This window comes from Eleutherodactylus coqui, chromosome 6 (genome assembly GCF_035609145.1).
Source record: "Eleutherodactylus coqui strain aEleCoq1 chromosome 6, aEleCoq1.hap1, whole genome shotgun sequence".
In the NCBI taxonomy this organism is placed as follows: domain Eukaryota; kingdom Metazoa; phylum Chordata; class Amphibia; order Anura; family Eleutherodactylidae; genus Eleutherodactylus; species Eleutherodactylus coqui.
The window spans coordinates 105,706,686-105,734,318 of record NC_089842.1 but is presented as its reverse complement, the minus strand read 5'-3'; the positions used below and the strand labels follow the sequence as shown (position 1 = coordinate 105,734,318).

Sequence of the window (27,633 nt, the reverse complement as noted above, 5' to 3'; positions counted from 1 at the left end):
ATATTCCAATCATTGGAATCCATAATGCATTAACATGATTTGTTGCTGAGCCAAGAATCAGAACATTTCGTTCAAAAAGTTTTTATTGGATAGATTATACATTATACACGTAATAAGGTAAGGATCTGCAGGCGATGCAAACATAACCCAAACATTATTATAACTTACGCCTACTACAGGTAAACAACCCCTAGATCCCCTACACAATTAACCAATTCCATCCATCTTATCGTCTAAAATATAGTAAAACTAACCAATACAAGCAAAATTAAAATATACAGAGGAGGAGTGAAAGAACCAAAAAGCAAACCCCAGAAAGGGGGAGAAGATATAAAAAAAGAAAGGAGAAAAGAGAAATAATAGGGGGTTAAAACAACTTTTAGTACGGGAGAGGAAAGGGCAGAGAAAGGGGGGGGGGGGGTTAGGATAGGGTCCACAATGAATCTCTATAACACGTATGAAGAAGTTGTGTGTATATATGCTTTCTGTTGCCACGAATTACTGGCCTGGTGATAAAGATACCACGAAATGGTATTGGGGGAACACCAACCTCAACTACCCCCTCGCGGGGGAACTTGAGTACCTTAAGTATTAGAGGAGAAGAGGGCGTGCGAGAGACCCAAGCCACCTCACCCTGAGGACACCCACACCCCAGCTCTAGCGGTTGTAAGAATCAGAACATTTCAATCCATTTTATATTGTTGTTTTTGTGGTTCAATAAAAACCTTGAGTGTTTTTTTTTTACCTAAAACATTTCCAGTTTGTCTCATTTTGTTTGCATAGATTAATTCACAACTCTTGCTGATTAAGAGGAATTTGTTGTTGGGACTATTGAAGTCACTTTGCATCTCAAGTTCTAAATATGTCTACTTTTATGGCATGAACTTCCCTCAGAAAATTTTGAAAAAGCCTTTGATGTTCTTCTGGTCTTTGATGGGGAACAGTCCTAAACTTACCCCCTCCTCCCTCACCTATCAGGCCTTGACACACCGGTGTCACATCTCACAAACCTTTGTAAAACAGACTCTTATCTACTGGCCTGACTTGTAGGCAGGATTTTCCCAGATAAACACAGTAATATACTGACATTTTTTTTCTACAAAATTTTTATTGTGAGTTCTAAAAGCGCAGGGTTACTATAAAGAAACAAAAACCAAACTGGTAGACACACAGTTTGCGTTGTAGCATAGAGTTGAAATTACACTTTTTGCAACGGCAGCTATTCCTGACATTGGCATCACATGAGCGACCATGGAGAAGGAAATTTCCGAACACTGGTTTATGCAGAGAGAGAGACGTTCTGGGAGACACCTGTAGTAGAGGAGCAAGTGGATCGTGTTCATGGAGAGGGTCACACATGGAAAGGGGTCCTGCAGTATTACAAAATGATGCATGAACTCGGGCAGAACCTTTTATCAGAAAATTGCATCCTGACCTCAGTCTAGACTCTCTACACCATTTCTTTTATAGTGTAGGACTCCTTCTTAAAGCAACAGTTTTCCTCAAAAAGCTTTCTGCTTTGTAATACCACCTTATTACCTGTAGGGGTCACTAATTCTTTTTAGTCTATGTCAAGTGATAGGATATGAATAGGTCATACTACCACTATGTTACAAAAGTTATGGCTTATGCCCATGGACGTATTCCTGCCACGTTTCACGCGGCGGAAATCTGCGGCGTTATCCCGCAGCTATTCTACTGTGGAATTTCGCAGCGTGAAAAAAAACATGACATGTTCTAATTGCCGCAGAAAAACGAGCGTCCGGCTTCCATTATAGTCAATGGAAGCCGTCCGTCACACGGTACTTCAGCTGTCAGCACAGCAAAGGTATTGCGTAATCAGTCACCGACCACCGCTGGCGCATCTTGCGCTGCACTGCGAATTCACGCCAGCTTGCCAGACAGGACTTGCTCAGCGCATCCGGAGAGGTTAGTATGGGGTCTTCTGCTACAATATTCCGCTGGCGGAGTCTAACACAGCCATGGGCAGGAGGCCTTTAGGTCTTTTTACACTGGCAGATTCTCTGCTAGGAAGATCCCCGATTAATGTTTTTGCAAGTCAATCAGGGTTTGTTCATCTCAATTTACATGACGTGGTTAGCAATACTGCATGTACCCAGACAATTGTTCCAGCACATACTGTTACACAGGGTGATATGCTGCTGACAGATGACTTTTGGTTCGGTATAAAAGATGCAATCACCCAACAAATGAGCATTCTCATTGGCAAAGCTGTCAAGTCACCGAGATCTCAAGGAGATACCTAGGTAGCAGACCCCTCTCCTGGTCACCTGGTCCCCTCCAATGGTCACCTAGTCTGTGGCTCAAAATATAAAATTAAGTATACTCACCTCTTTTGCTGTCCTCAGCCACTCCCTGGCACAGTAGGTATTAGAATGTATGGTCACCTTTGAGGTTCTAATGTCACACGGTTACGTGACTGCTTTCATGCATCTTCCAGAAAGGGCAGATGGCAGGTAAGCAGAGTGGGAGATGGTCCAACTTGTAAACTGCTAGGTAGGGCACAAGCAAAGAGACATTTCCACTAACTAGTCAGTCTCATTGGTGGGCATGAGGTTTACTTTCTACTCCTCATGTTTGTTAAAAACTTTGGAAGCATGAGGTTTCTTAAAAACTTTAGAGGCAGGAATATTAAAGTAGGAGGGTCTGAGGTATGTATAAAGAGTGCCTTGGTGGTCTGCATTGAGAGGGCTCGTTCTCTGATCTGGGATCTGTGTTGAGGGGGAGTGTCGAGAGGAGGGCGTCTCTGCATGGGCGTATGATCAAGTGAATAAACATTCATTCCTGATCATGCCTGTGTAAAAGGCCTTTCAAGAAATTATTGAATATGGGACACCATGATTGAAATTTAATTTCAATAAGATTTCAATAAGAGCTGCACCTGCAAATACGAGTGCCGACCACTACACAGGAGTCAGAGCAGTGGCTTCCACTCGAACCCTGATGCATCCTGGTGGTGACAGCAGTGCTGCCTTGAAACCTTCTTTAAACATCTTCTTTTTGCAGGAAATACAACTCCTGGTCTTATAAGTTTTATCACCCATCAAGTAAGAAGAAAAGTGATAGCGGTCACGCCTTAATCCCTTATAATCACTGTACACTCAAGGACATGCCATCCCCTGTGAAACAGCTGGGGACAGGCTTATTGTTGAATTTAACCAAGTGTGCCTCTTCACACCTCTGTGTCTTCCTTCACTTCCAAGTTCTACACACTGTAAAAGTTGACCACTACTGTCAGTGTTATGAGAAACTCCACAGGGAACCTTGACACACAGATTTGAGAGAATCCTCCAAGACTCCTCCAAGAACTGCCACAGTTATTAGAAAACTATACGTTAGATTGTACAAGCTATCCTGCAAAGTAAGGATTTCACCATAGAGTTCTATGATGATCGAAGTAGAACTGGGAGAAGGTTTGTGTCTTTTGGCCTTAATATAGGTCCCAAAATGTGGCTGTGGTAGGTTTGAATTGGACCAAGTAATACCCTATTTTTCCAACAGTGGCAGCAGCTTCTCCCAGCGGATCACCAGTTGGTCATCATCACGTAGAGTAAGGAGGCGCCGTATTCTGTCCTGGAAGAATAACTCTGTAATATGGCATGTGATGAAAAATGGCTCCCTTATTTCTCACAACCTTTCACCTTATACAGAATCCATCTACAAAAATAATTTTCACCCTTATGATTTCCCAAACTATAACCTAGTATTTTCCAACCAGGGCTCTACTAGTAATGGCATGAGCTCGCACACTGACCGTGATCTCAGAATTTTGAGGTTGGGCGAAAATATAAGACAGAGCTGATAGTAATGGAACAATCTTCCTGACCCCACACCAGGCATCTTTGAAGTAGTGATAGAAACAGGGTTTCCATGAGTTCCTCCCATAGTAAGAGGTTGGAAATTACAGCTATAAGCCATAAGAGTGTACTTTAGCACAGCTGCCTGATGTCATCTCAGAAATATATGGAGCTTGCTGTGAAAGTGTGGCTGGCACAAGGGTGTGAAAAGTACCAAAGCAAATAAGGGAGATTTTGGCTTGGTTTTTAATTCCCAATCATTGCTCTACAGTCCTGTATAAAGGGCCCAGCATTGATTGGAAGAAATGCTGGTGGCGCTGCAGAGGTATTGTTCCATCTGCCTTATTTACATATTACCCAGAGGAGCATGCATGGCCTCGCTCACCTTCTTGGTGCTCTCCCTAAGAAGTGATGTTACCCCTCCTGAAAAGTACCATGCATGTGCTGAAAGAAAGCTGCCCTGTAGTTGGCTGACATTCAGCTCACACCTATGACCCCTTGTGCTATAAATGAGCTCATACTTTATAATGATAGATGCTTTGGACTTTCTCTTGTCCCAGGCAGTTCTGATAGTTCATAAGGACTTCATCTACTGTATGTGATGAATTTTTATCCTTATTATAATAAGATATTTATGCTCCACAGCATAAGCCAGTGTTTTCCAACCGGGGTTCTATTAGTAATAGCACGAAGTCTTGCCTCGATCATGGAGATGGCAAACTAATCTTAAAAACTTGAGATTGAACAAATCAGTTTTTGAAATTCAGTATAGCACAAAACCCATAGTAATGGAATAATTGTCCTGACGCCATGCCGAACATCTTTCAGCTATTGGTTTCCATGAGTCGGAAAAAATTCAAGATTCCCTTGTAATAAAAGGTTGCTTTAGTGCAGCTGCCTGGCCTCAGCTCAGAAACCATTATGGAGCGGGGTGTGAAAGTGTGCCTGACATAAGTGTGTGAAAAGTACCATAGATGTGCTAAAAAGGCTAAAAAGAATCCTTCCTTGTTGATCTGCTGACCTCCACATTACACCTATGGACAGTTATATTTCCTTACAATCTTCCATTCGGCTCCTTGTGTTATAAACGAGCTTTAGATCCTTATATATTGTAGTGATGGATATAGTGGAAGCTCTGGACTTCCTCTTCCCTAGGCAGCAGTGATAATTCACACCTACCTGCCAGGCACACTTCCAGTCTCATGGACAGGTGCCTGCAGAGCAATTAGGCCTAATGTCCTCTTGTCTTTGTCCAAGCCAGGGTACAATTAAAAGGAGCCACGGTGTGAAAGTGTGCTTCTCCAATGGCTGCTCTTCACTCTCTCCTCATCAAAGGACAAGAGGAGGGGGTTAACCCTCCACACATAAAATAGACAGGACAAGAGTTTAGGAATTTACTGACTGCAATAATTTAAAGCTCCTGGGCCCCAATGCTCACATGGACCCACCTCTCCCATGTGCCATTTATAATACTAGAGTCTTCTTATATGGCAGAGGGAGTATTTGGGCCCACTGAGGAACCAGGCCCAGGTGGAACTACTACATATGCACTGAAAAAAGTTTCATCCATGGATTTAAGTTGTTCATTATTGACTCCTATGTAGACAATGCTAGAAGTATGATCAGAATACTTTTGCTCGGGAATAGTTGTTGCCAAGGTAACAAATAACCTCTGACTGTATGAACACATTTATCTAATATTCCAGTATGATTGCTCTTTGAACCATGGAAACTTTAATATGGTCAACCACAGATTACATTATAGAGGGCTCCACTCTGCGGTATGGAAGAAGGACAGAGATCCTCAAATTCAATCACTGCTACATTCTTGAAGAAGCTTTCAAACTACCTTCAGGGGCTAGTCATTCAAAATGATCCTCCTCTGCACATGGTTCATACAATTTTATTTATGGTTGGCTTTGGAGGAAATATAATGGAAAGGATTGTCTAAAGTTGGCCACAGAGTAGCAATATTCATTTGATATCAGTCAGATCCATAACGGTGCTCCAATGCTAAATCTATAGTAGGGCCCCCAAGCTATCATGCTTTATTTATTGTACTGGTCTGCTCATATAGGCAGAGGGACTTGTGGGCTTCTCTCAGAATTCAGGCCCCAGGTAGAACCTCAAGCTCATCACCCCTATATTTATGCAATCCCTCTACCTTCTTCCACAGTGCCTTCTAGACCAGCAAAAATACACAGACTGCAGGCACCACTGGAGTTTTTAGGGTGACCACAGTGGGCTCTCGCACAGCATGGAAATCCTCTATTGCCATCAACATTGATAATACCAGGGGCGTAACTATAGAGGGTGCAGGGGATGCAGTTGCACCCGGGCCCAGGAGCCTTAGGGGGCCCATAAGGCCTCTCTTCTCCATATAGGGAGCCCAGTACTATGAATAAAGCATTATAGTTGGGGACCTGTTACAGGTTTTGCATTGGGGCCCAGAAGCTTCAAGTTATGTCTCTGTGCAGCATGGTTTAGGTATGGGTACGGGTACAGATACAGATAGAGGGGGGCCCCAGCTCACCTTTTGCATCAGGGCCCCTGAGCCTTTAGTTACGCCCCTGGATAATACCTATGATTTCAAACAACTCTCTCTTATTCTGCATCCGTGCCTGCATGTAGCAAGGCATATCACTATGGAGTGTGAAAGTGTGCCTGGCACAGGCCTGTGTGAAGTACCATGCATGTGTTAAAAGGAAGCCTCTCTTGTAGGCTTGACACCCACATTAGAGCCCTGTGGATTGCTACAGTAGGAGGACAGGATTTGTCTCCATCATAAGGATAATAAATGGAAGCTCTGGTTTCCCTCTTCTCACAGGCATCTGTGATAACTTACACCTACCTCCCGAGCACACTTCCAGTCTCATGGACATGTGCCTGCAGAGCTATTAGGCCTAATGCCCTCTGTTGTCAAAGTTGGGCTGTGATCTGAAGTCCCCAAGGTGTGAAAGTGTGCTGCTCAGATCGGGTCCTTTCACACTCAGCTCATCAAAGGACAAGGAGGGGCAGGGAGGTCGAGTTGTTTAGACATAAATGGGAGAGGAAACTTGGAGCTTGCAAGTTCAAAAACTAGATCTTTGCTATGAACGTTTGATCTATTGTAAATCTTTACCTTGAGTAGTTCAATCTGTTAAAGGAAAATTATCTTTTACGTTTTTAAGTCTACTCAAAGAAGACCGTGTGCTTGGCCATACATTAAATGTATCCACTGCTGTTGATTGTTTCTGTACCAAGACTGTTTATGTAGATTTGAGTTCAAGAGTTTACAGTAAACAAGCGGAACTAACCGTTCCCGGTTCTTGTTCAGAAAGTTACCCTGTGTAGGGCCTACTTTATTGCATCTGAGAGATCCGCCACAGAGGACGGAACAGTGGGATCACAAGTGACAACTGGACTTAAGGTAACCCCCAGTTCCTACCCCTGTGATCTCCCCCAGTGGTAACGTGGTCAGGTCCCGAGTTACCCACAGGGAAAAAGATGGTAGAGCCCCGTGACAAGGCCTTTTTCTACCCCGCTGTCTCCTCAGGTGTAGGCCCACTCCTCAGACGCTGCACATACACTTACAACTCAGGAAAATACAGTTGAAAGGATCTCTCCAAAGTGGGTTCCTTACTAGTAATCAGATTTACGATACTCTGTGTTATTATTGATATAGGAGAGGATATAAGTCTGATTAATAAGTCTACAAAGGCAGAGTCAAGGTAGATTCAATTAGGATATAGGTTTATTCAGAATTTCTTAGTAACTCCCTTTATTATTTTTCATGAGTGTGATAGATATGTTCTCATTTCACTTAACTGGTAAGTTGGTTTGTGATTTTTAAGAGGCAAGTTGGTTCGTGGTTTATAAGAAGCAAGGTGGTTCGTGGTTCAACGCTGCTAATTCAGCAGTTCATCAGGAACCTTATGGACCTTCCCTCTACATGCAGAAATGATAGACGCTATCCCAAGGAAATGTAGGAGGTCAGGCACAAATATAATGCATAACCTGCTCCATCTGATAATCTTGTCTAGTTATTGTTCTAGTTATTCACCTGGCGGTAGTTCAGTGAGCAAAATTTTGCCTGTCTATAGTATTAATCAACTACTATAATTAGGGGCAGCAGCTATGTGTCTAGGGAGGACTCTTAGATATGAGTTTACCCAAATTGTTGCTGTGTATACCCTAAAGAAAATTCCCAAATCCAGTGAAAGAGAAAATTCCGAGGTATCCGGGCAGCCTATCGTCAATACAAAGGGAATATAGGAGTAATGCTATGCAGGCTTCTAGTAGGGCTAAGTAGTTTAGGCACAGGCCTAGGATTTTAGCATGACCTGTAGCCCTGATGGTGGACTGTAGGCATATTATAGAATATACACATCCTTAAATTATATTTTAATTGCATCATAAAATGTATCAACTACAAGTTGATTTTTTTTAAATTGAATTTAAAAAGGGTTTTCCTTTTGTATGTTTTTTCAAATGCTAACAAATTCTATTATTCCTAATTCTGAGTTGATCCTTTTCCTTGTGCTTCTAGTATCAATGTCAGCTTGCAGTGCACAGCAGCAGATGCACTAAAACCTGTTTTTATGGTATGTTCTTTTCCCACACTTTCATGTCTTGTCTACACAATACGAGCTCCAGATGCTATCCTGCTCTGTCACAGTTTACTGTGACACACGTCCATTGTCCTCGCTGCCGTGTGATTGGCTGCTGAGTGTGGGAACCTCTTGTAAGTCCGCTCTCCACACATTATTATGCAGGGAGAGGAGTATATAGAGGGGAGGCTGCTTGCTAGTAGTCAGACAGCTACTGCCTCAAGTCTACAGAACTCCAGACACTGCACCATGGCTCCATGTAAGATGAGAACCCTGGATCATCAGACGTCCAGCGGCATTAGAAAGGTAAGAGCCCTCCTAACAAATAGACTGTGTATGTAGAGTTTTCAATAATTTGCTATGGACTTTTTAAATAACATCTGTTTGCAGAATTTTTGACCAAAAGAAATGACAACATATGCTAATGAATATGCTGCAAAATGCATCTAGCATAAGGGTGCAGCTTCAACAGAGTAACTAACCAACCCTCATGTCTTGTCTGCAGCTGAGGAAGCCGGCGATTGAGAAGATGCGGAGAGATCGGATTAACAGCAGCATTGAGCAGCTGCGCATCTTACTGGAGAAGGAGTTTCAGAGGCATCAGCTCCCCTCCAAACCGGAGAAAGCCGATATCCTGGAGATGACGGTCACCTTCCTGCAGCGGCACATGGCGGACAGTAAGTGTCTTGTCTCCGCTCCTCACACCCCGTATGATTGTGACTGCCAGCAGATTGTAGCAGGTGATGGACGCTGTCACTGACATGTATGTCTCTCCTGTTTTAGATGTCCCAGCCTCCAGCCAGGCCCAGAGAGAAGGCTACTCCACCTGTGTCCAGGACTCCATCACCGTCCTACCAGTCAAGAATCAAGAGGACAGCAAGCCTTACATGAATGGGCAGACTATATCCTATGAGATGTCCAATATGGTGACCTCTAATGAATCAAGTCTGTTTACTGGAAACAAGAACAAGTCTATATGGAGACCTTGGTGACCTTGGTGAAAAATAACCATGACATTGACTGTTCTGTTCTAAGTTGGATACTTTTTGCCTTTATGGTCCATTCAACCTCTGACAGTTCTTTGCGAATGAACCTGTGTGCAATGCTGATGAGATGTCCACTCTGCTAGTTAGGAGGTGACTGTAAGAAGCTAAACCTTTCTCATAGAAAGCTGTGTTTTTCCTTAGATTAGGAAAGTTTTACTGACGTTTCTACATTAGGAACGAAACGTTAACCGATTCTGCGTTGCGTTCTTTTTATATGTATTTACACATATGCCTATTTGCAAGGAGACTATCAGGGAATTGTCCTACTATATTGTGTACTCAGGTTATGATGCATTCATGATAGGTTGACAGCTGTGTCTTCCATTCCGTCCCAGTGGTCTCTAATAGTATTGTCTTTTTCTTCTGTGAAGATGCTAGATGTAGGGTTAACACTTATAATGTGCATTCCATAGGTTGATCATGTCTTGATCTTACTATTTTATATTGTGTGTGGGGTGGGATTTGAAGATTCATTTTTTATACGTTTCAATGAAAACAATTGTAATTTCTGTGAAATTCATGTATTCACATGCTGATTGAACAAAAGTAAGTCAATGCTGTGTGATGCTGCATTGTATTGTATGCAGATGATTGATATCCGGTGCTCAGTACTTGATGAAATAAATGAAACTTATAGCAAAAAAATTGTTTCTTTCATTGGTAAATTAATAATAATATTATTAATATAATTTATTTCTGGAAAATAACAATAAATGATAATATTAATAAATAAAGGAGTGCAGAGGTAGCAGTTGCACCCGGGTGCTGTTTTCTGAGAGGACCCAATGACCCCTCTGCCATATTAGTGTTATAAATGGTGCATGGTAGGTATTGGGCTCCCATGTCTTGACCCTAATGTGTCCCTAAGTCTTCAGCTCTTTAAAAAAGCGTTGTAATGTAAATAATATATTAGGGACTTTAATATTGATGGCCTTCCCCTTAGTGGGAGTATGACTTGCAGCACCCTGGACTGCAGTACCTGGTATAGCCCCAATCATATGTACAACGCTATGCCTAAGGTACAGTAAATATATGCTCATCTGCATAATGAATAAGCAAAAAAATGGTCAGCATGTGAAAGCCTCAATAAAAAGAAGTACATTTTACTAAATAAAATTATATTAAAATATCACATAACAGAGAAGATGAGTTCTCAAACAAAAAGAAATAATGCATCAAAAAAAGAAAGGCATGTCTATGTAAAAATATCCAATGCCATCGCAATCATGTTACCAATGATGACTCAAGCATATTGAATACTACATATTCACATGTACAAGACAACAATAAGAACATGAACGTAACAATAGTGCCAACTGCAGGTCATAAAGTTGGCACTATTGGTACGTTCATGTTCTTATTATTGTCTTGTAGATGTGAATATATAGTATTCAATATGCGGTTGTAGTATAGTCATCATTGGTAACATGATTGTGATGGCATTGGATATCATTTGCACAGACATTTCTCTATCAACATGACATGCTATATGCCTTCTTTTTGATGCATTATTTCTTTTTGTTTGGGAACTCATCTCTTCTGTTATATTATATTTTAATAAAATGTATTCTTTTTACTGAGGCTTTCGTGTGCTGACCTCTTATTTGCCTATCCAACACTATGCCTGAGTAGGCAATAGAGGGGATCATGTGCTCACTAGAGCATTGCAGCCCTGGATGATTAGTAGGGGGTGTCAGAAGTCGGGCCACACATGGGCAAATATAGCCTAAAAAGTATAGGCCATCAATATTGTTGTAGAAAACCTTTTTCAGCATTTCCAGAAAAGCTGAGTGATAAGAAGCCTTCATGACTGCTCATGTTTGAAATCCAATAGTACCTAAAGAGGGGTCAAAACTAAATCTCACCTGGACAAAGCAATGCCTAGTTACACTTCTAGATTCCTGGATGCTGAATCTGCAATAATATAAAAGCTGGGTATATAACTGTATATCTAGGTATATTAGCCTTTGACGAGTCAGAGAAACTCAAGTGGCAATCCCTGTGGAAGGGGTAATAAGGACCATTTGGGTATTCCCTGCCTGCTCTCTTTAATTAAAGGATTGTTCCATCAGAAACAACCCCTTTCAGATGAGAGAGTCCTCATGGTACACCCCTCAGCCAGCTGGGGGAAACCACAGCCAGCCAAATATTCTCCCTGTAGGAGAGATGTGGTATTGCATGGTGACCATACAGATAAATGGCTGTATATCACATGGATGGCTTGACTTGAGGCGGTCAGAGGAGAAGCCACTAGAGATGAGCGAACGTGTTCTTCCGAGCTTGATATTCGTGCGAATATTAGGGTGTTCGGGATGTTCGTTATTCGTAACGAACACCATGCGGTGTTCTGGTTATTTTCACTTCCTTCCCTGAGACGTTAGCGCGCTTTTCTGGCCAATTGAAAGACAGGGAAGGCATTACAACTTCCCCCTGTGACGTTCAAGCCCTATACCACCCCCCTGCTGTGAGTGGCTGGGGAGATCAGGTGTCACCCGAACATAAAAGTCGGCCCCTCCCGCGGTTCGCCTCAGATGCGGTGTGAGTTAGATGAGGGACAGTGCTGTTTGTACCGGAGCTGCTGTAGGGAAAGAATTGGTAGTTAGTGTAGGCTTCAAGACCCCCCAAAGGTCCTTATTAGGGCCACTGATAGCTGTGTGTTGGCTGCTGTTAGCAGTGGCAAATTTTTTTTCCTCAAAATCGCCTCTGCAGACCGTTGCACCTGGCATTAGGGACAGAAGTGCTGCATAGGCAGGGAGAGTGTTAGGAGTGAGTGTAGCCTTCAAGAACCTCAACGGTCCTTTCTAGGGCCATATTTATCCGTGTGCAGTACTGTCCAGGCTGCTGTTAGCTGTGCTGCATTTTTTTTTGCTTCTCAAAATCGCCTCTGCAGACCATTGCACCCTCCATTGATACTGCAGGGAAAGAATTGTATAGGCAGGGCCACAACACAGTTATTATTCATAGAATATACGCAGTGCTGCCTTTTGGTGGGAAAAAACTGAAAACAAATCTATTTGTCCAGCCTCTGTCCGTCCTAAGGGCGGTGGACACGTGTGAGCTGCTTGAACAACATTGCTAAATCAGACGCACCCAGCTACGCTTTACTGCTGGCTTCGCCATTTGCTTTCCTTAATTGGGAAAAAAATACCTGCTCTCCAAGAGTTATAATAACTCTGCTACCCTCACGTTATGTGACACATAAGCAGGGACACAGCACAGTTATTAAACTTCTCATGTTCATTGAATATACGCAGTGCTGCCTTTTGGTGGAAAAAAACTGAAAACAAATCTATTTGTCCAGCCTCTGTCCGTCCTAAGGGCGGTGGACACGTGTGAGCTGCTTGAACAACATTGCTAAATCAGACGCACCCAGCTACGCTTTACTGCTGGCTTCGCCATTTGCTTTCCTTAATTGGGAAAAAAAATACCTGCTCTGCCAGAGTTATAATAACTCTGCTACCCTCACGTTCTGTGACACATTAGCAGGGACACAGCACAGTTATTAAACTTAGATTATTCATTCACTAGAGGCAGTGGGGCCTTTCGTTTTCCAAAAAGGGAAAAAATTATATTTGGCCTGCAGTCTTGCGCCAATTTATTTCCTGCCTGTGAAATCAAATCACTGGTAATACAGCATGCTGAGGGGTAGGGGTAGGCCTAGAGGACGTGGACGCGGCCGAGGACGCGGAGGGCCAAGTCAGGGTGTGGGCACAGGCCGAGCTCCTGATCCCGGTGTGTCGCAGCCGACTGCTGCGCGATTAGGAGAGAGGCACGTTTCTGGCGTCCCCACATTCATCGCCCAATTAATGGGTCCACGCGGGAGACGGTTATTAGAAAATGAGCAGTGTGAGCAGGTCCTGTCCTGGATGGCAGAAAGTGCTTCGAGCAACCTATCGTCAACACGCAGTTCTGCGCCGTCCACTGCTGCAAATCCGAATCCTCTGTCTGCTGCTCCTCCTTCCTCCCAGCCTCCTCACTCCACTACAATGACACCTGCTCAGGAGCGGGAACACTCCCAGGAACTGTTCTCGGGCCCCTGCTTAGATTGGGCAGCAGCGGTTCCTCTCCCACCAGAGGAGTTTATCGTCACTGATGCCCAACCATTCGAAAGTTCCCGGGGTCCGAGGGAAGAGGCTGGGGACTTCCGCCAACTGTCTCAACAACTTTCTGTGGGTGAGGAGGATGATGACGATCAGACACAGTTGTCTTGCAGTGAGGTAGTAGTAAGGGCAGTAAGTCCAAGGGAGCAGCGCACAGAGGATTCGGAGGAAGAGCAGCAGGACGATGAGGTGACTGACCCCACCTGGTGTGCAACGCTTACTCAGGAGGACAGGTCTTCAGAGGGGGAGTCAAGGGCATCAGCAGGGCAGGTTGCAAGAGGCAGTGCGGTGGCCAGGGCCAGGGGTAGAGGCAGGGCCAGACCGAATAATCCACCAAGTGTTTCCCAAAGCGCCCCCTCGCGCCATGCCACCCTGCAGAGGCCGAGGTGCTCTAAGGTCTGGCAGTTTTTCACAGAGACGCCTGACGACCGACGAACAGTGGTGTGCAACCTTTGTTGCGCAAAGCTCAGCCGGGGAGCCAACACCAACAGCCTCACCACCACCACCATGCGCAGACATATGATGGCCAAGCACCCCACAAGGTGGGACGAAGGCCGTTCACCGCCTCCGGTTTGCACCCCTGCCTCTCCCCCTGTGCCCCAACCTGCCACTGAGATGCAACCCCCCTCTCAGGACACAGGCACTACCGCCTCATGGCCTGCACCCACACCCTCATCTCCGCTGTCCTCGGCCCCATCCAGCAGTGTAGTTCAGCGCACCGTTCAGCCGTCGCTTGCGCAAGTGTTCGAGCGCAAGCGCAAGTACGCCGCCACGCACCCGCACGCTCAAACGTTAACCGTCCGCATAGCAAAATTCATCAGCCTTGAGATGCTGCCGTATAGGGTTGTGGAAACTGAGTCCTTCAAAAGTATCATGGAGGCGGCGGCCCCGCGCTACTCAGTTCCCAGTCGCCACTACTTTTCCCGATGTGCCGTCCCAGCCCTGCACGACCACGTCTCCCGCAACATTGTGCGCGCCCTCACCAACGCGGTTACTGCCACGGTCCACTTAACTACGGACACGTGGACAAGCACAGGCGGGCAGGGCCACTACATCTCCCTGACGGCACATTGGGTGAATTTAGTGGAGGCTAGGACAGAGTCAGAGCCTGGGACCGCTCACGTCCTACCCACCCCCAGAATTGCGGGCCCCAGCTCGGTGCTGGTATCTGCGGAGGTGTATGCTTCCTCCACTAAAGCACCCTCCTCCTCCTCCTCCTCCTCTGTCTCGCAATCAAGATGTGTTAGCAGCAGCATGTCGCCAGCAGTCGGTGTCGCGCGGTGTGGCAGCACAGCGGTGGGCAAGCGTCAGCAGGCCGTGCTGAAACTACTCAGCTTAGGCGATAAGAGGCACACGGCCCACGAACTGCTGCAGGGTCTGACAGAGCAGACCGACCGCTGGCTTGCGCCGCTGAGCCTCCAACCGGGCATGGTCGTGTGTGACAACGGGCGTAACCTGGTGGCGGCTCTGCAGCTTGGCAGCCTCACGCACGTGCCATGCCTGGCCCACGTCTTTAATTTGGTGGTTCAGCGGTTTCTGAAAAGCTACCCACGCTTGTCAGACCTGCTCGTAAAGGCGCGCCGGCTCTGCGCACATTTCCGCAAGTCCCACACGGACGCTGCCACCCTGCGCACCCTGCAACATCACTTTAAGCTGCCAGTGCACCGACTGCTGTGCGACGTGCCCACACGGTGGAACTCTACGCTCCACATGTTGGCCAGGCTCTATGAACAACGTAGAGCTATAGTCGAATACCAACTCCAACATGGGCGGCGCAATGGAAGTCAGCCTCCTCAATTCCTTTCAGAAGAGTGGGCCTGGTTGGCAGACATCTGCCATGTCCTTGGTAATTTTGAGGAGTCTACCCAGGTGGTGAGCGGCGATGCTACAATCATTAGCGTCACCATTCCTCTGCTATGCATCTTGAGAAATTCCCTGCAAACCATAAAGGCAGCTGCTTTGCGCTCGGAAACGGGGGCGGGGGAAGACAGTATGCCGCTGGATAGTCAGGGCACCCTCCTGTCTATTTCTCAGCGCGTACAGGAGGAGGAGGAGGAGCATGAGGAGGATGAGGAGGAGGGGGAAGAGACAGCTTGGGCCGCTGCTGACGGTACACCGGCTGATTGCTTGTCATCCTTTCAGCGTGTATGGCCTGAGGAGGAGGAGGAGGAGGATCCTGAAAGTGATCTTCCTAGTGAGGACAGCCATGTGTTGCGTACTGGTACCCTGACACACATGGCTGACTTCATGTTAGGATGCCTTTCTCGTGACCCTCGCGTTGCACGCATTCTGGCCACGACGGATTAGTGGGTGTACACACTGCTCGATCCACGGTATAAGGAGAACCTGCCCACTCTGATTCCCGAAGAGGAAAGGGGTTCGAGAGTGTTGCTATACCACAGGACCCTTGCGGACAAGCTGATGGTAAAATTCCCAGCCGACAGCGCTAGTGGCAGAAGGCGCAGTACCGAGGGCAAGGTAGCAGGGGATGTGCGTAGATCGAGCAGCATGTACATCCCAGGCAGTGCAACAGTCTTTAAGGGCCTGGCCAGCTTTATGGCTCCCCACCAAGACTGTGTCACCGCTCCCCAGTCACGGCTGAGTCGGCGGGAGCACTGTAAAAGGATGGTGAGGGAGTACGTAGCGGATCGCACGACCATCCTTGGTGACGCCTCTGCCCCCTACAACTACTGGGTGTCGAAGCTGGACACATGGCCTGAACTAGCCCTGTATGCCCTTGAGGTGCTTGCTTGTCCTGCGGCTAGCGTCTTGTCGGAAAGGGTGTTTAGTGCGGCTGGGGGAATCATCACAGATAAGCGTAGCCGCTTGTCAACCGACAGTGCCGACAGGCTAACACTCATCAAGATGAACAAAGGCTGGATTTCCCCAGACTTCTGTTCTCCACCAGCGGACAGCAGCGATACGTAAGCAATACGTAGGCTGCACCCACGGATGGAAGCTACGTTCTCTCTCACCATCCAAAACGGGGACATTTCTGCTTCATCAATCTGTGTCTAATATTCCTCCTCCTCCTCCTCCTGCTCCTCCTCCTGAAACCTCACGTAATCACGCTGAACGGGCAATTTTTCTTAGGGCCACAAGGCTCACTCAAATAATTTTTCAGAACAATTTTTATAAGTTTCAATTAGCTTAAAAGCGTTGGAACTTTAACTTGAACCAATTTTTCGTTACACTGGGCTGCCTCCAGGCCTAGTTACCACTTAAGCCACATTAACCAAAGCGATTCACCTGCCATCTTGGTTGGGCATGGCCAATTTTTACTGAGGTACATTAGTACTGTTGGTACACCAATTTTTTGGGGCCCTCACCTACAGTGTAATCATAGTAATTTCTATGTTCTTCGCCTGCACTCATGGTACAGAAAGGTGTGTGGGGTTGGCCTACACTTTAGCTACATAAATGTCACTTGTGCCTTGGCTATACTAAGGCTACTGAAATGGAACTAAGACTGCGCTCCCGCTATACTGCTGCTTCAGAATTGTTACTGGGGCCTGTCTTGAGTGCTACTATTGCTTACATGGAACGAAGACTGCGCTCCCGCTATACTGCTGCTTCGGAATTGTTACTGGGGCCTGTCTTGAGTGCTACTATTGCTTACATGGAACGAAGACTGCGCTCCCGCTATACTGCTGCTTCAGAATTGTTACTGGGGCCTGTCTTGAGTGCTACTATTGCTTACATGGAACGAAGACTGCGCTCCCGCTATACTGCTGCTTCAGAATTGTTACTGGGGCCTGTCTTGAGTGCTACTATTGCTTACATGGAACGAAGACTGCGCTCCCGCTATACTGCTGCTTCAGAATTGTTACTGGGGCCTGTCTTGAGTGCTACTATTGCTTACATGGAACGAAGACTGCGCTCCCGCTATACTGCTGCTTCAGAATTGTTACTGGGGCCTGTCTTGAGTGCTACTATTGCTTACATGGAACGAAGACTGCGCTCCCGCTATACTGCTGCTTCAGAATTGTTACTGGGGCCTGTCTTGAGTGCTACTATTGCTGACATGGAACGGACACGTGGAGAGGACACGTAGTGCCTCAAAAACATCCCCCTCCTCCTCCAACAGGGAAAACATTGTTGGCAAATGCCTTTGCATTGGTTCGTCTGGTGGCAGTCCAAGAATTTCACCTTTACCGACACTACAAGAGAGCCCCCCCACCATCCCCCCGCCACGGCCTACTTAATCCTGGCCACATTCCGAAAACCAACAAAATACAACCGTGCTACTAGGTCCGCAGTCACCACCACATTACCACCAACGCGGTTACTGTTAAGGTGCATATAACGACGGACACGTGGAGAGGACACGTAGTGCCTCAAAAACATCCCCTCCTCCTCCAACAGGGAAAACATTGTTGGCAAATGCCTTTGCATTGGTTCGTCTGGTGGCAGTCCAAGAATTTCACCTTTACCGACACTACAAGAGAGCCCCCCCACCATCCCCCCGCCACGGCCTACTTAATCCTGGCCACATTCCGAAAACCAACAAAATACAACCGTGCTACTAGGTCCGCAGTCACCACCACATTACCACCAACGCGGTTACTGTTAAGGTGCATATAACCACGGACACGTGGAGAGGACACGTAGTGCCTCAAAAACATCCCCCTCCTCCTCCAACAGGGAAAACATTGTTGGCAAATGCCTTTGCATTGGTTCATCTGGTGGCAGTCCAAGAATTTCACCTTTACCGACACTACAAGAGAGCCCCCCCACCATCCCCCCGCCACGGCCTACTTAATCCTGGCCACATTCCGAAAACCAACAAAATACAACCGTGCTACTAGGTCCGCAGTCACCACCACATTACCACCAACGCGGTTACTGTTAAGGTGCATATAACCACGGACACGTGGAGAGGACACGTAGTGCCTCAAAAACATCCCCCTCCTCCTCCAACAGGGAAAACATTGTTGGCAAATGCCTTTGCATTGGTTCGTCTGGTGGCAGTCCAAGAATTTCACCTTTACCGACACTACAAGAGAGCCCCCCCACCATCCCCCCGCCACGGCCTACTTAATCCTGGCCACATTCCGAAAACCAACAAAATACAACCGTGCTACTAGGTCCGCAGTCACCACCACATTACCACCAACGCGGTTACTGTTAAGGTGCATATTACCAGTCTGACTGGGGCATGCAGACACCTTGACAGAATGAATAGTGTGTGGCACATAGGTTCCCCATTGCTATGCCCAGGTGTGCAGCTCCTGATGGCGGTGGCACAGGATTATATTTCTCATTGCTTCTGTACAGCATTGTGGGCTATCGCCCCGCCCCTATTAAAGAGGGTCGCTACCTAGCCGTGCCAACCCTGTGCAGTGTGTGCCTGCGGTCCCTCGTCGTGGCAGACGCACTTCTAAATAGACATGAGGGTGGTGTGGCATGAGGGCAGCTGAAGGCTGCGCAGGGACAGTTTGGTGTGCGCTGTGGGGGGGAGGGGGTGCGGTTGGGCAGCATGTAACCCAGGAGAAGTGTCAGTGGTGTGTCATGCAGGCAGTGATTGTGCTTTGTTGGAGGTAGTGTGGTGCTTAGCAAAGGTATGCCATGCTAATGAGGGCTTTTCAGAAGTAAAAGTTGTTGGGGGGGGGGGGGCCCACTCTTGCCGCTATTGTGGCTTAATAGTGGGACCTGTGAACTTGAGATGCAGCCCACCATGTAGCCCCTCGCCTGCCCTATCCGTTGCTGTGTCATTCCCATCACTTTCCTGAATTGCCCAGATTTTCACACATGAAAACCTTAGCGAGCATCGGCGAAATACAAAAATGTTCTGGTCGCCCATTGACTTCAATGGGGTTCGTTGTTCGAAACGAACCCTCGAGCATCACGGGAAGTTCGTTCCGAATAACGAACACCCGAACATTTTGGTGTTCGCTCATCTCTAGAAGCCACTCTTCTCTGTTCTGGCTCTTACAGGAGGATCCTGAGCAGGAAAGCCGCATGATGTCCATTTGTCCAAACAGTATCTATAGACGTGGGTTGTGATGAATAGAAATTAGAGATGAGCGAGCATGCTCGTTTAAGGCTGATGCTCGATCAAGCATCGGTCTTTTCGAGCAACTGATTACTCGTCTGAGCACCATGCAGGGGGGCGGCAGGGAACGGGGGTGGTGGGGAAAGGGGGGGGAGAGAGGGAGAGATCTTACTCACTCTCCCTCCCGTTCCCCCCCGGCGCCCCGCATGGTGCTCGGACGAGTAATCAGTTACTCGAAAAGACCGATGCTCGCTCGAGCATCAGCCTTAAACGTGCCTGCTCGCTCATCTCTAATAGAAATAGATGATTTTTGTGTCTCATGTCACCAGCCATTGTATACATCTGTTGTTAGGTCCAGGGGCAGGGGAGGTCAGTTGTGCCATCCAGATTTCAGGTTTTTAATGCAGCACTCCTGCAACAATATGTACAGAGATGCTTCCCAATAGGAATATTAAAGTCTTGCTGCATATTATAGTCTGTTCTGTAGTTTTGTAACCCCTTAAGAACATGGCTTAGGGCCCTTTTATACAGATACCCGACAGGTCGTCACAGCAATGATCGTTCCTGTGCTTTCACCCAAGAACGATCCCCACTCAGTGAATGGGGGTGAGCAGACCTGCCGGCATTCACAGTAAACAGGCAGTTGTTCATAGATGAAGGACTGCCTGTTTACATGGGCTGATTGCTGTACAGTTTTTATGCATGCTTAAATTGAACAATGAACAATAAGAGACCAAATTATCTTTCGCAGTTCAGTTGGTGGTGTATACATTTAGATGGAATGATAATTGTTCAGATTCTCGCTGGATGCGGAAATTTGAACAATTTATTGGCCTTGTAAAAAGGGCCCTTAGTTTGTTTTGGTCATACAGGTGCACCACTTTTTTTTGTTTTTTTCATTTCCACATTCCATAAGCTATAGCTTTTTCCTGTTGATGTGGCCATAACAGGGCTTGTTTTTAAGTTGTTTTTTTAAATGCCACTGTATTTGGGTAGATATAAAGTATTGAATACCTTTAATTGGGGGGGAAGGGGCATAAGACAGTAATCCTGTTTATTGCTGATCGCAGCATTCGAGAGTCTACACAGTTGAGATTCGAGTGCATTGCCGTTACAAAATGGTGTTGGATGAACTGTATGGTACAGATCATGTCAGCTATGGATGGTGCAGGCCAGCTCCCAAGCCTGTGTGACTTCCCTGCCATAATAGTCTGGCCGACCGATCACCTTCACATACTATTATGGCATATTGTGTTAAGGGGTTGGGGAGGCTCTCTCATCGCTTATTTGCTAGAGCTACGTACATTAATTTCTGATATACACTTCAGCAATCCTGGTGCTAAACTACTGTCTCATGGAGGATGAAACATAATATCTAGAGATGAGCGAGCATACTCGCTAAGGGCAATTGCTCGATCGAGCATTGCCCTTAGCGAGTACCTGCCCGCTCGGGAGCAAAGATTCGGCTGCCGTCGGTGGGCGGGGGCGGCAGAGGAGAGCGAGGTGGAAAGGAGGGGAGATCTCTCTCTCCCCCTCTCCCCCTGCTCCCCCATGCTCATGGCCGCAACTCACCGCTCACCCGTGCCGGCAGCCAAACCTTTTCTTCCGAGCGGGAAGATACTCACTAAGGACAATGCTCGATCAAGCAATTGTCCTTAGCGAGTATGCTCGCTCATCTCTAATAATATCCCATAAAAACTGTATTTTGTCAGTATATGAAGAGAAAATTGTAGATGGCTATAGGACAGTGTTTTCCAGCCAGGGTCCTGGTGGCATCTAAGGCTCTGTTCACATCTCTGTTGTGGTTTCTGTTTATGACGGACACCAGCGGCACCAGATGGACACCGTTGACCTATTTTAGGGTCAGTTGGGTTCTGTCATGGTGTCTTGTCTTTTTGACAGGTTAGCACTGTTGCCTTGCAGCACTGGAGTTCTAGCTACAAATCTGACAAAGGACAACATCTGCTATTCTTCCAAGTAGATGGAATCTGTGACTGAGCCTCAGATGCGGATGTAACCACTGGCTAATACATACCCTAATTTAAAGGTATATTTGTTGGTGACTATAGAGCTCAGATACAGAGCTATGCAGACATCTCTCACATGTGTCACACTCATATCTTCACCTCAGGAGACAGAAGAAAACATCCTTCCATAGCTTTGATGTGTGGAGGTGGAGGACACACTTCACACCTCTCTACTAAGAGCATTCCCAAGCTGGTCTATGAGAAGTGCCTGATGTTTGTGACACAAGTAGAGGACTGTAAATAAAAATATACAGTGAAAGTCTCTGCAGATAACCAAAATCTTTCTCTCTCTTTGGTGTCACGAGTGACCATACCGTAAAATGAAAAAAGTTTGGTACCATGGTAGCCAGTAGAGCAAACTGTGATTGTTCTCAGTAAAAGAAACCAAGTAATCTTGTAGATATGATACCTTTTCATGGCTAACAAAAATACATGATATTATAGCAAGCTTTTGAACTTACTTAGGTTTCTTCCTCAGGCTTGCAAGCTTTCAAACCTACTTAGGGCTCTTCCTTGGGCTGAGGAAGAACCCTAAGTAGGTTCAAAGGTCTGCTATAACATCATGTCTTGCTGTTAGCCATTAAAAAGTATCATATCTATAAGATGACTTGGCTTCTCTTACTGAGAACAGTCACAGAGTGACCATACAGTTCTGTGAATGTATTTATAATTGCGAGACGTGCTCTGTGTATATAGTCTAAGGGCTTATTTACACAACTGTATTTTCGGTTCGTTTGCTGTCCATGTGTGTAATGCACAGCACACGGACAGCACATGGACCCATTAAAGTCAATTTACACTTCCGATTTTTGTACACAGACCTATGATCTGTTCAAAAAATTGCAACATGTCCTTTTTTTGATCAGTTGTCATGAACCAGAATTGTGCATTGAAGTCCATGAGAGCACAAAAAAAAAATGTAGCGCACGTGAATGCATACAAGAGAGCTCTGTTTTTCGCTGATCCTTGCTAAGCAATTCTAGAAAAAAAATTGAGCCTCCTTCATTTTTGTTCACACATGTGAAAAAAAAGGTGACATATGGACATAAAAAAAGGAACACATGCAATAAATATGCCTGTTACACAAAAATATGCATTGAAATCGGTATTGTTTTCCATAGAATGAAATGGTACACACCTCTGTGAATAAGCCCTAATAGAATTCTGTTACTAACAAGTCCATTTGTAGGTCATGTTGGAAGTTGAAAGGTTCATGTATGGAGTATGATACAATTGTATTATGCTCATGTCTAGTGGTCGGTCATGTTGGGATGTGTTGTATTCTATGTATAGAGTAATATAGACTTATGTTATGGTCATATCCAGCAGTCAAGTCATATTTTGAGTTTAGACTGAGATCATGAACTATGAAGCAGGCCATTAAAGCATTTTTAATGCAATTTTTATTGATGACCTATACTTAGAAGTGGATTGGTTTGGGGGGCCCCCGCTCAGGACTCCAACCGAATAGCTGTTCCGCTGTCCACTCTCACCAGTAAAACAAATGGTACAAAGCAGAAGCGAATCGCTCTAACTCCTATGTAATGGCCAGAGCAGGTAATTGCAGGTGCAGCTCTAATTTCTTGTAATGGGACCTGCACCTGCAGTTACGGGCACAGACCACTACAAAGGGGTCGGAGTGGTCTGCTTCAACTCCGTACTGTCCGTTTTGTTAGTAACAGTAGGCAACAGTACAGTTGACTGGTTGTAAGGACATCTGATCAGCTATTGATGACCTATCCTGAGGATAGGTCATCAATAATAATTGCCTGGAAAACTCCTTTAAGCTTCATTTACACACAGCAGATGTCAGATAAAACACTAATTTAAGTTAGAGATCATTTTCCAAGTCAAACTTGTTCCCACAGTTATCTTCCTGCTGGTCAGTGAATCCCTCTATTATATTACCACCCCAGATGTTAGCGACCTGTCCTCTGCAGTTAAATGTGACACACTCTTATTGTCTGTGTCATCTATCGAATGCCTGCTGTGTGTGGGAAAGCCCTCGGACTACAGGAGGAGGGGTGGCTTTTGCCTGTGTACAGATTTACTACTGCCTGGGGAGAAGCACTTCAGAGAATTAAGGGCATTAATTGATTATTATGTTATATACACTTATACATACAACATGTTTATTAAAAAACACAACAAGTCATTCGAGACAAGGAGTTTATATAAAATGACAACAGAAAGCTAGGAGGTATAGCTAACACTAGACAAGAGAGAGCGGATTCAAAAGATATAGAGAAGCTTGAACAGTAGGCTGCGACTAACAGAATGAAATTTATCAGGGAGGATTGCAAAGTCCTACATCTGGGCAAGAAAAATGAAAAAAAAAAAGCACATACAGAATGTGAGGAATTGAGCTAAGCAGCAGCACATGTGAAAAAGACTTGGGTATACTAATAGATCATAAACTGAACATGAGTCAACAATGTGATGCAGCAGGGAAAAAAAGGCAAACACAATTCTGGGATGTATTAAGAGAAGCATAGAGCCCCGCACAGAAATGTCACTCCCCGGCTGCCGGCTCCGCTCTGCGCATGCGCCGGCTGCCTGGCAGCCAGCACAGGAAAGAGCCGGAGCTGCGGGAGCGGGTGAGTTCCGCGCTGCTCTCTGCAGGCGGTCGGGTCGGGTCCCGCTGCAAGAATTCTCGCAGCCGGATCCGACCCGGCCGTCTGCAGGCGGCCTTAGTGAATCCTTCACTGAGCAGGGGGTTGGACCCTATGACCTTGCAGGTCCCTTCCAACTCTGTGATTCTATGAAATGTCCTGATTTTTAAGGAACATGTGGAAGACTGAATAGTCAGAAAACTGGACAGTGCTTAAGGTTTTGGGTGCAACAGGGGCTTCACTGGGCCGAGCTGCCGGGCATCATGTGCCTGACAGCTCATTCCGTGTAAACAGGGCTTAAGTTCAATAAATGCAGAAATCCATATTTACAGATGGTTTATATTTGATAGGGCAACGAATGATAATCGTTACATTTACAATACATGTTCCTGGTAGCCACTTTGTCTTCCCTATGTCATTTCAATAGGGAAGATGAGAATACAGCTGTCTACTGAACACTGATCCTTATCTGTGGGACTAATCACTGTCTAGAGAGATGGAATACTGCATTTGAGCAGTCTGGGAGCTAATGTTTTTTGTCTCCTTCTGTTGATATGGAGGTAACATTTGTCACATAGTTTGCTTTGGATAATAGACACACACTTTCACAAGCGGGTGCTGCTGACTTCCTATTGTCAGGTCTCTTATTACATCTCATAAAGGACAGTTTCACAGATACCGGGGATAGAGATCTCACATCCAGGAAACAGAACTGTAGATGGAAGAGGACGAAAGGAATTTAGCACTTTATTTCATTATTTATGTATCATTCATTAATCATTTGTTGTGCAGTTCTTATCAGCCTATTAAGATTGAAGTGAATTGAAGAAGTATCTAAAGTTTTCCTTTAAGGGCTATTACAAAATAAATATGGTTTTATGGCTATAAAATGTAAATATAATGCATATTTAAATGTACTCATGACTATATTCTGCGCCACTCTTCTCCCCCAATTGTTTCCCTAGTCTCTACCATATCAGGTTTTCTCCAGCTGGACATGGAATAACCATCAGTCAGATGCTACTCCTGATTCCCCCATTAATGAGCGTAAGGCTTTTTTACACGGAACGATCATTCAAAAAAATCATTCAATCCCTACCTTTCAAACCGTATAACAGCCGGGCGCTCTATGCAGAAAACATCTGGATGCAGAAGACAAGCGGGGACACCCCGCTTGTCTTCTGCATTCTCTGCTCAGAGCGCTCGGCTGTATAACAGCCGGGTGATTCGAACGAGGAACAGCTGGATGTAGAAGACAAGTGGGGATTCAAAAACCTTAAGGCCAGCTTCACATGGACTTATTTGCACGCGCAATATGCAGAGAACAGAGCCCTTAATTTCAATGGGTTTGTCAACATTTTCAGCATATTTGTGCACCAAAGGTCCTCATAGACGTTAATGGTGGTTGCACAAATGCGCACGCAATATGCAAGAAGATGAATGAAACACTGCGTAATTCTGCTGGAGAAAGAACACATCTGGAACTAATTAGCCATTTCAATCGGTGCGTTTTGCTTGCTGCATATAAATGAACAGGCCTTGCAGGCACAAAATGTACAGTAAAAAATGCAGATGCACACGCAAAAAAGCATAGATCATAGCGCAAAAATGCAGTGCTCAGGCACGCACAAATACACTTACGCTCATTAAGGAGGTAATTGCTTTCAAATAAAAATGAAGAATCATAACACAATGAAACTCGATTTGTCCATTCCATTCAGTATTGCAGAATGGTCAGTATTGTGAGGGTCATTAACCATCCCAGATGTTCCCCGGCGGTGTCACAGTCACATAATAGGAATGAGGAGCAAATCCATTGTACCCCCTGCAATGTGTCTGATTGGATGCAGAGTGTGAGAACCTTGTTCAGGCCAGTGCTCCACACATTATCATGCGGGGTCACTGCCTATAAAGACCAAGCCATTTGTCCATTATCAGAAGTAATGATCATATAGGATAAGAACTAAGAAATAAATAGTGCAATTCCATCTATCTCTATCTATCTCATATCTATCTATCTATCTATCTATCTATCTATCTATCTATCTATCTATCTATCTATCTATCTATCTATCCATCCATCCATCTCATATCTACCTATCTCATATCTATCTATCTCATATCAATCTATCTCATATCTATCTATCTATCTATCTATCTATCTTATATCTATCTATCTATCTCATATCAATCTATCTATCTCATATCTATCTATCTATCTCATATCTATCTATCTATCTCATATCTATCTATCTATCTATCCATCCATCTCATATCAATCTATCTATCTATCTATCTATCTATCCATCCATCTCATATCTATCTATCTCATATCAATCTATCTCATATCAATCTATCTATCTCATATCTATCTATCTTATATCTATCTATCTATCTCATATCAATCTATCTATCTCATATCTATCTATCTATCTCATATCTATCTATCTATCTATCCATCCATCTCATATCAATCTATCTCATATCAATCTATCTATCTCATATCTATGTCTATCTATCGTATATCTATCTATCTCATATCTATCTATCTATCTATCTCATATCAATCTATCTATCTCATATCTATCTATCTATCTCATATCTATCTATCTATCTATCTCATATCAATCTATCTATCTCACATCTATCTATCTCTCTATCTATCTCACATCTATCTATCTCACATCTATCTATATATCTATCTATCTATCTATCTATCTATCTATCTCATATCTATCTATCTATCTGTCTATCTATCTATCGCTTTGGCTTCTGTGATTTGACATTTGACATCAAGCTTTGGATACCAGCAATTCAGCAATTGGAGAAAGTAGCTATTTTCCTGCAGCATAAAACAAAGTGTTTGGCAGTGTGAAGAATGCCGGGGAGCAGCTGACAGGACGCCTAAGTGTGACCTGGAGTGTGCTTCACAGCAACTTGTGAATTGTCCAACTGCTCACTTACAACAACTATTATGTCTTTATTGTCTGCTTTAGCAAATGATGGAAAAGTGTGTGAGGAGGTACAAGGTGCCATTTATAACTCAAGACGTAATGGCTGCAGTTAGAGACCCCTAACAGCTCTGCTGACTGCCATGGTAGCATATTGTATTGCACATAGTCATGACAGGAGTGCCGAGATCATGGCGGGAAGAACAAAAGTAAACATACAGTTTCAGATGATTTTCAAAATAAGTTGCCATGTGTACATGAGGAATGACACTATTTCTGGCCATTATATGACTTGTATTCTGCACTTATCAATTTATCAGCATTTTTCCGCTGTGCAGACTCCATCTCTGTTTTCTCAGAGCTGGTGGGGGGGAGACTGCTGTGATGATGTCTCCCATACACTGTACATACAGAAAACAGCAGATTCTGCTCTGTGCAACACACAACTATAAATAACAGCATCATGGAAAACAGTGTACTCTAGTGTGAAGCAGT

General features: G+C 45.1%; 1 protein-coding gene across 1 annotated transcript; it reads left to right on the top strand.

Moving 5' to 3' along the window:
* Positions 1-8,629: 8,629 nt before the first annotated feature.
* On the top strand, positions 8,630-10,084 carry LOC136631419 (transcription factor HES-5-like). The gene is made up of 3 exons (XM_066605706.1): positions 8,630-8,713; positions 8,913-9,084; positions 9,191-10,084. Exons 1-3 carry the CDS (start codon positions 8,657-8,659, stop codon positions 9,397-9,399), a joined length of 438 nt encoding a protein of 145 aa, XP_066461803.1. The 5' UTR covers positions 8,630-8,656; the 3' UTR covers positions 9,400-10,084.
* Positions 10,085-27,633: the final 17,549 nt, after the last annotated feature.

Excerpts from the sequence above, each read along its gene's own strand:
- LOC136631419 (XM_066605706.1), top strand. The coding sequence starts at position 8,657 with ATGGCTCCATGTAAGATGAGAACCCTGGATCATCAGACGTCCAGCGGC. Across the intron at positions 8,714-8,912 it reads CGTCCAGCGGCATTAGAAAG|CTGAGGAAGCCGGCGATTGA; the intron begins GTAAGAGCCCTC and ends TCTTGTCTGCAG. Across the intron at positions 9,085-9,190 it reads GCAGCGGCACATGGCGGACA|ATGTCCCAGCCTCCAGCCAG; the intron begins GTAAGTGTCTTG and ends CTCCTGTTTTAG.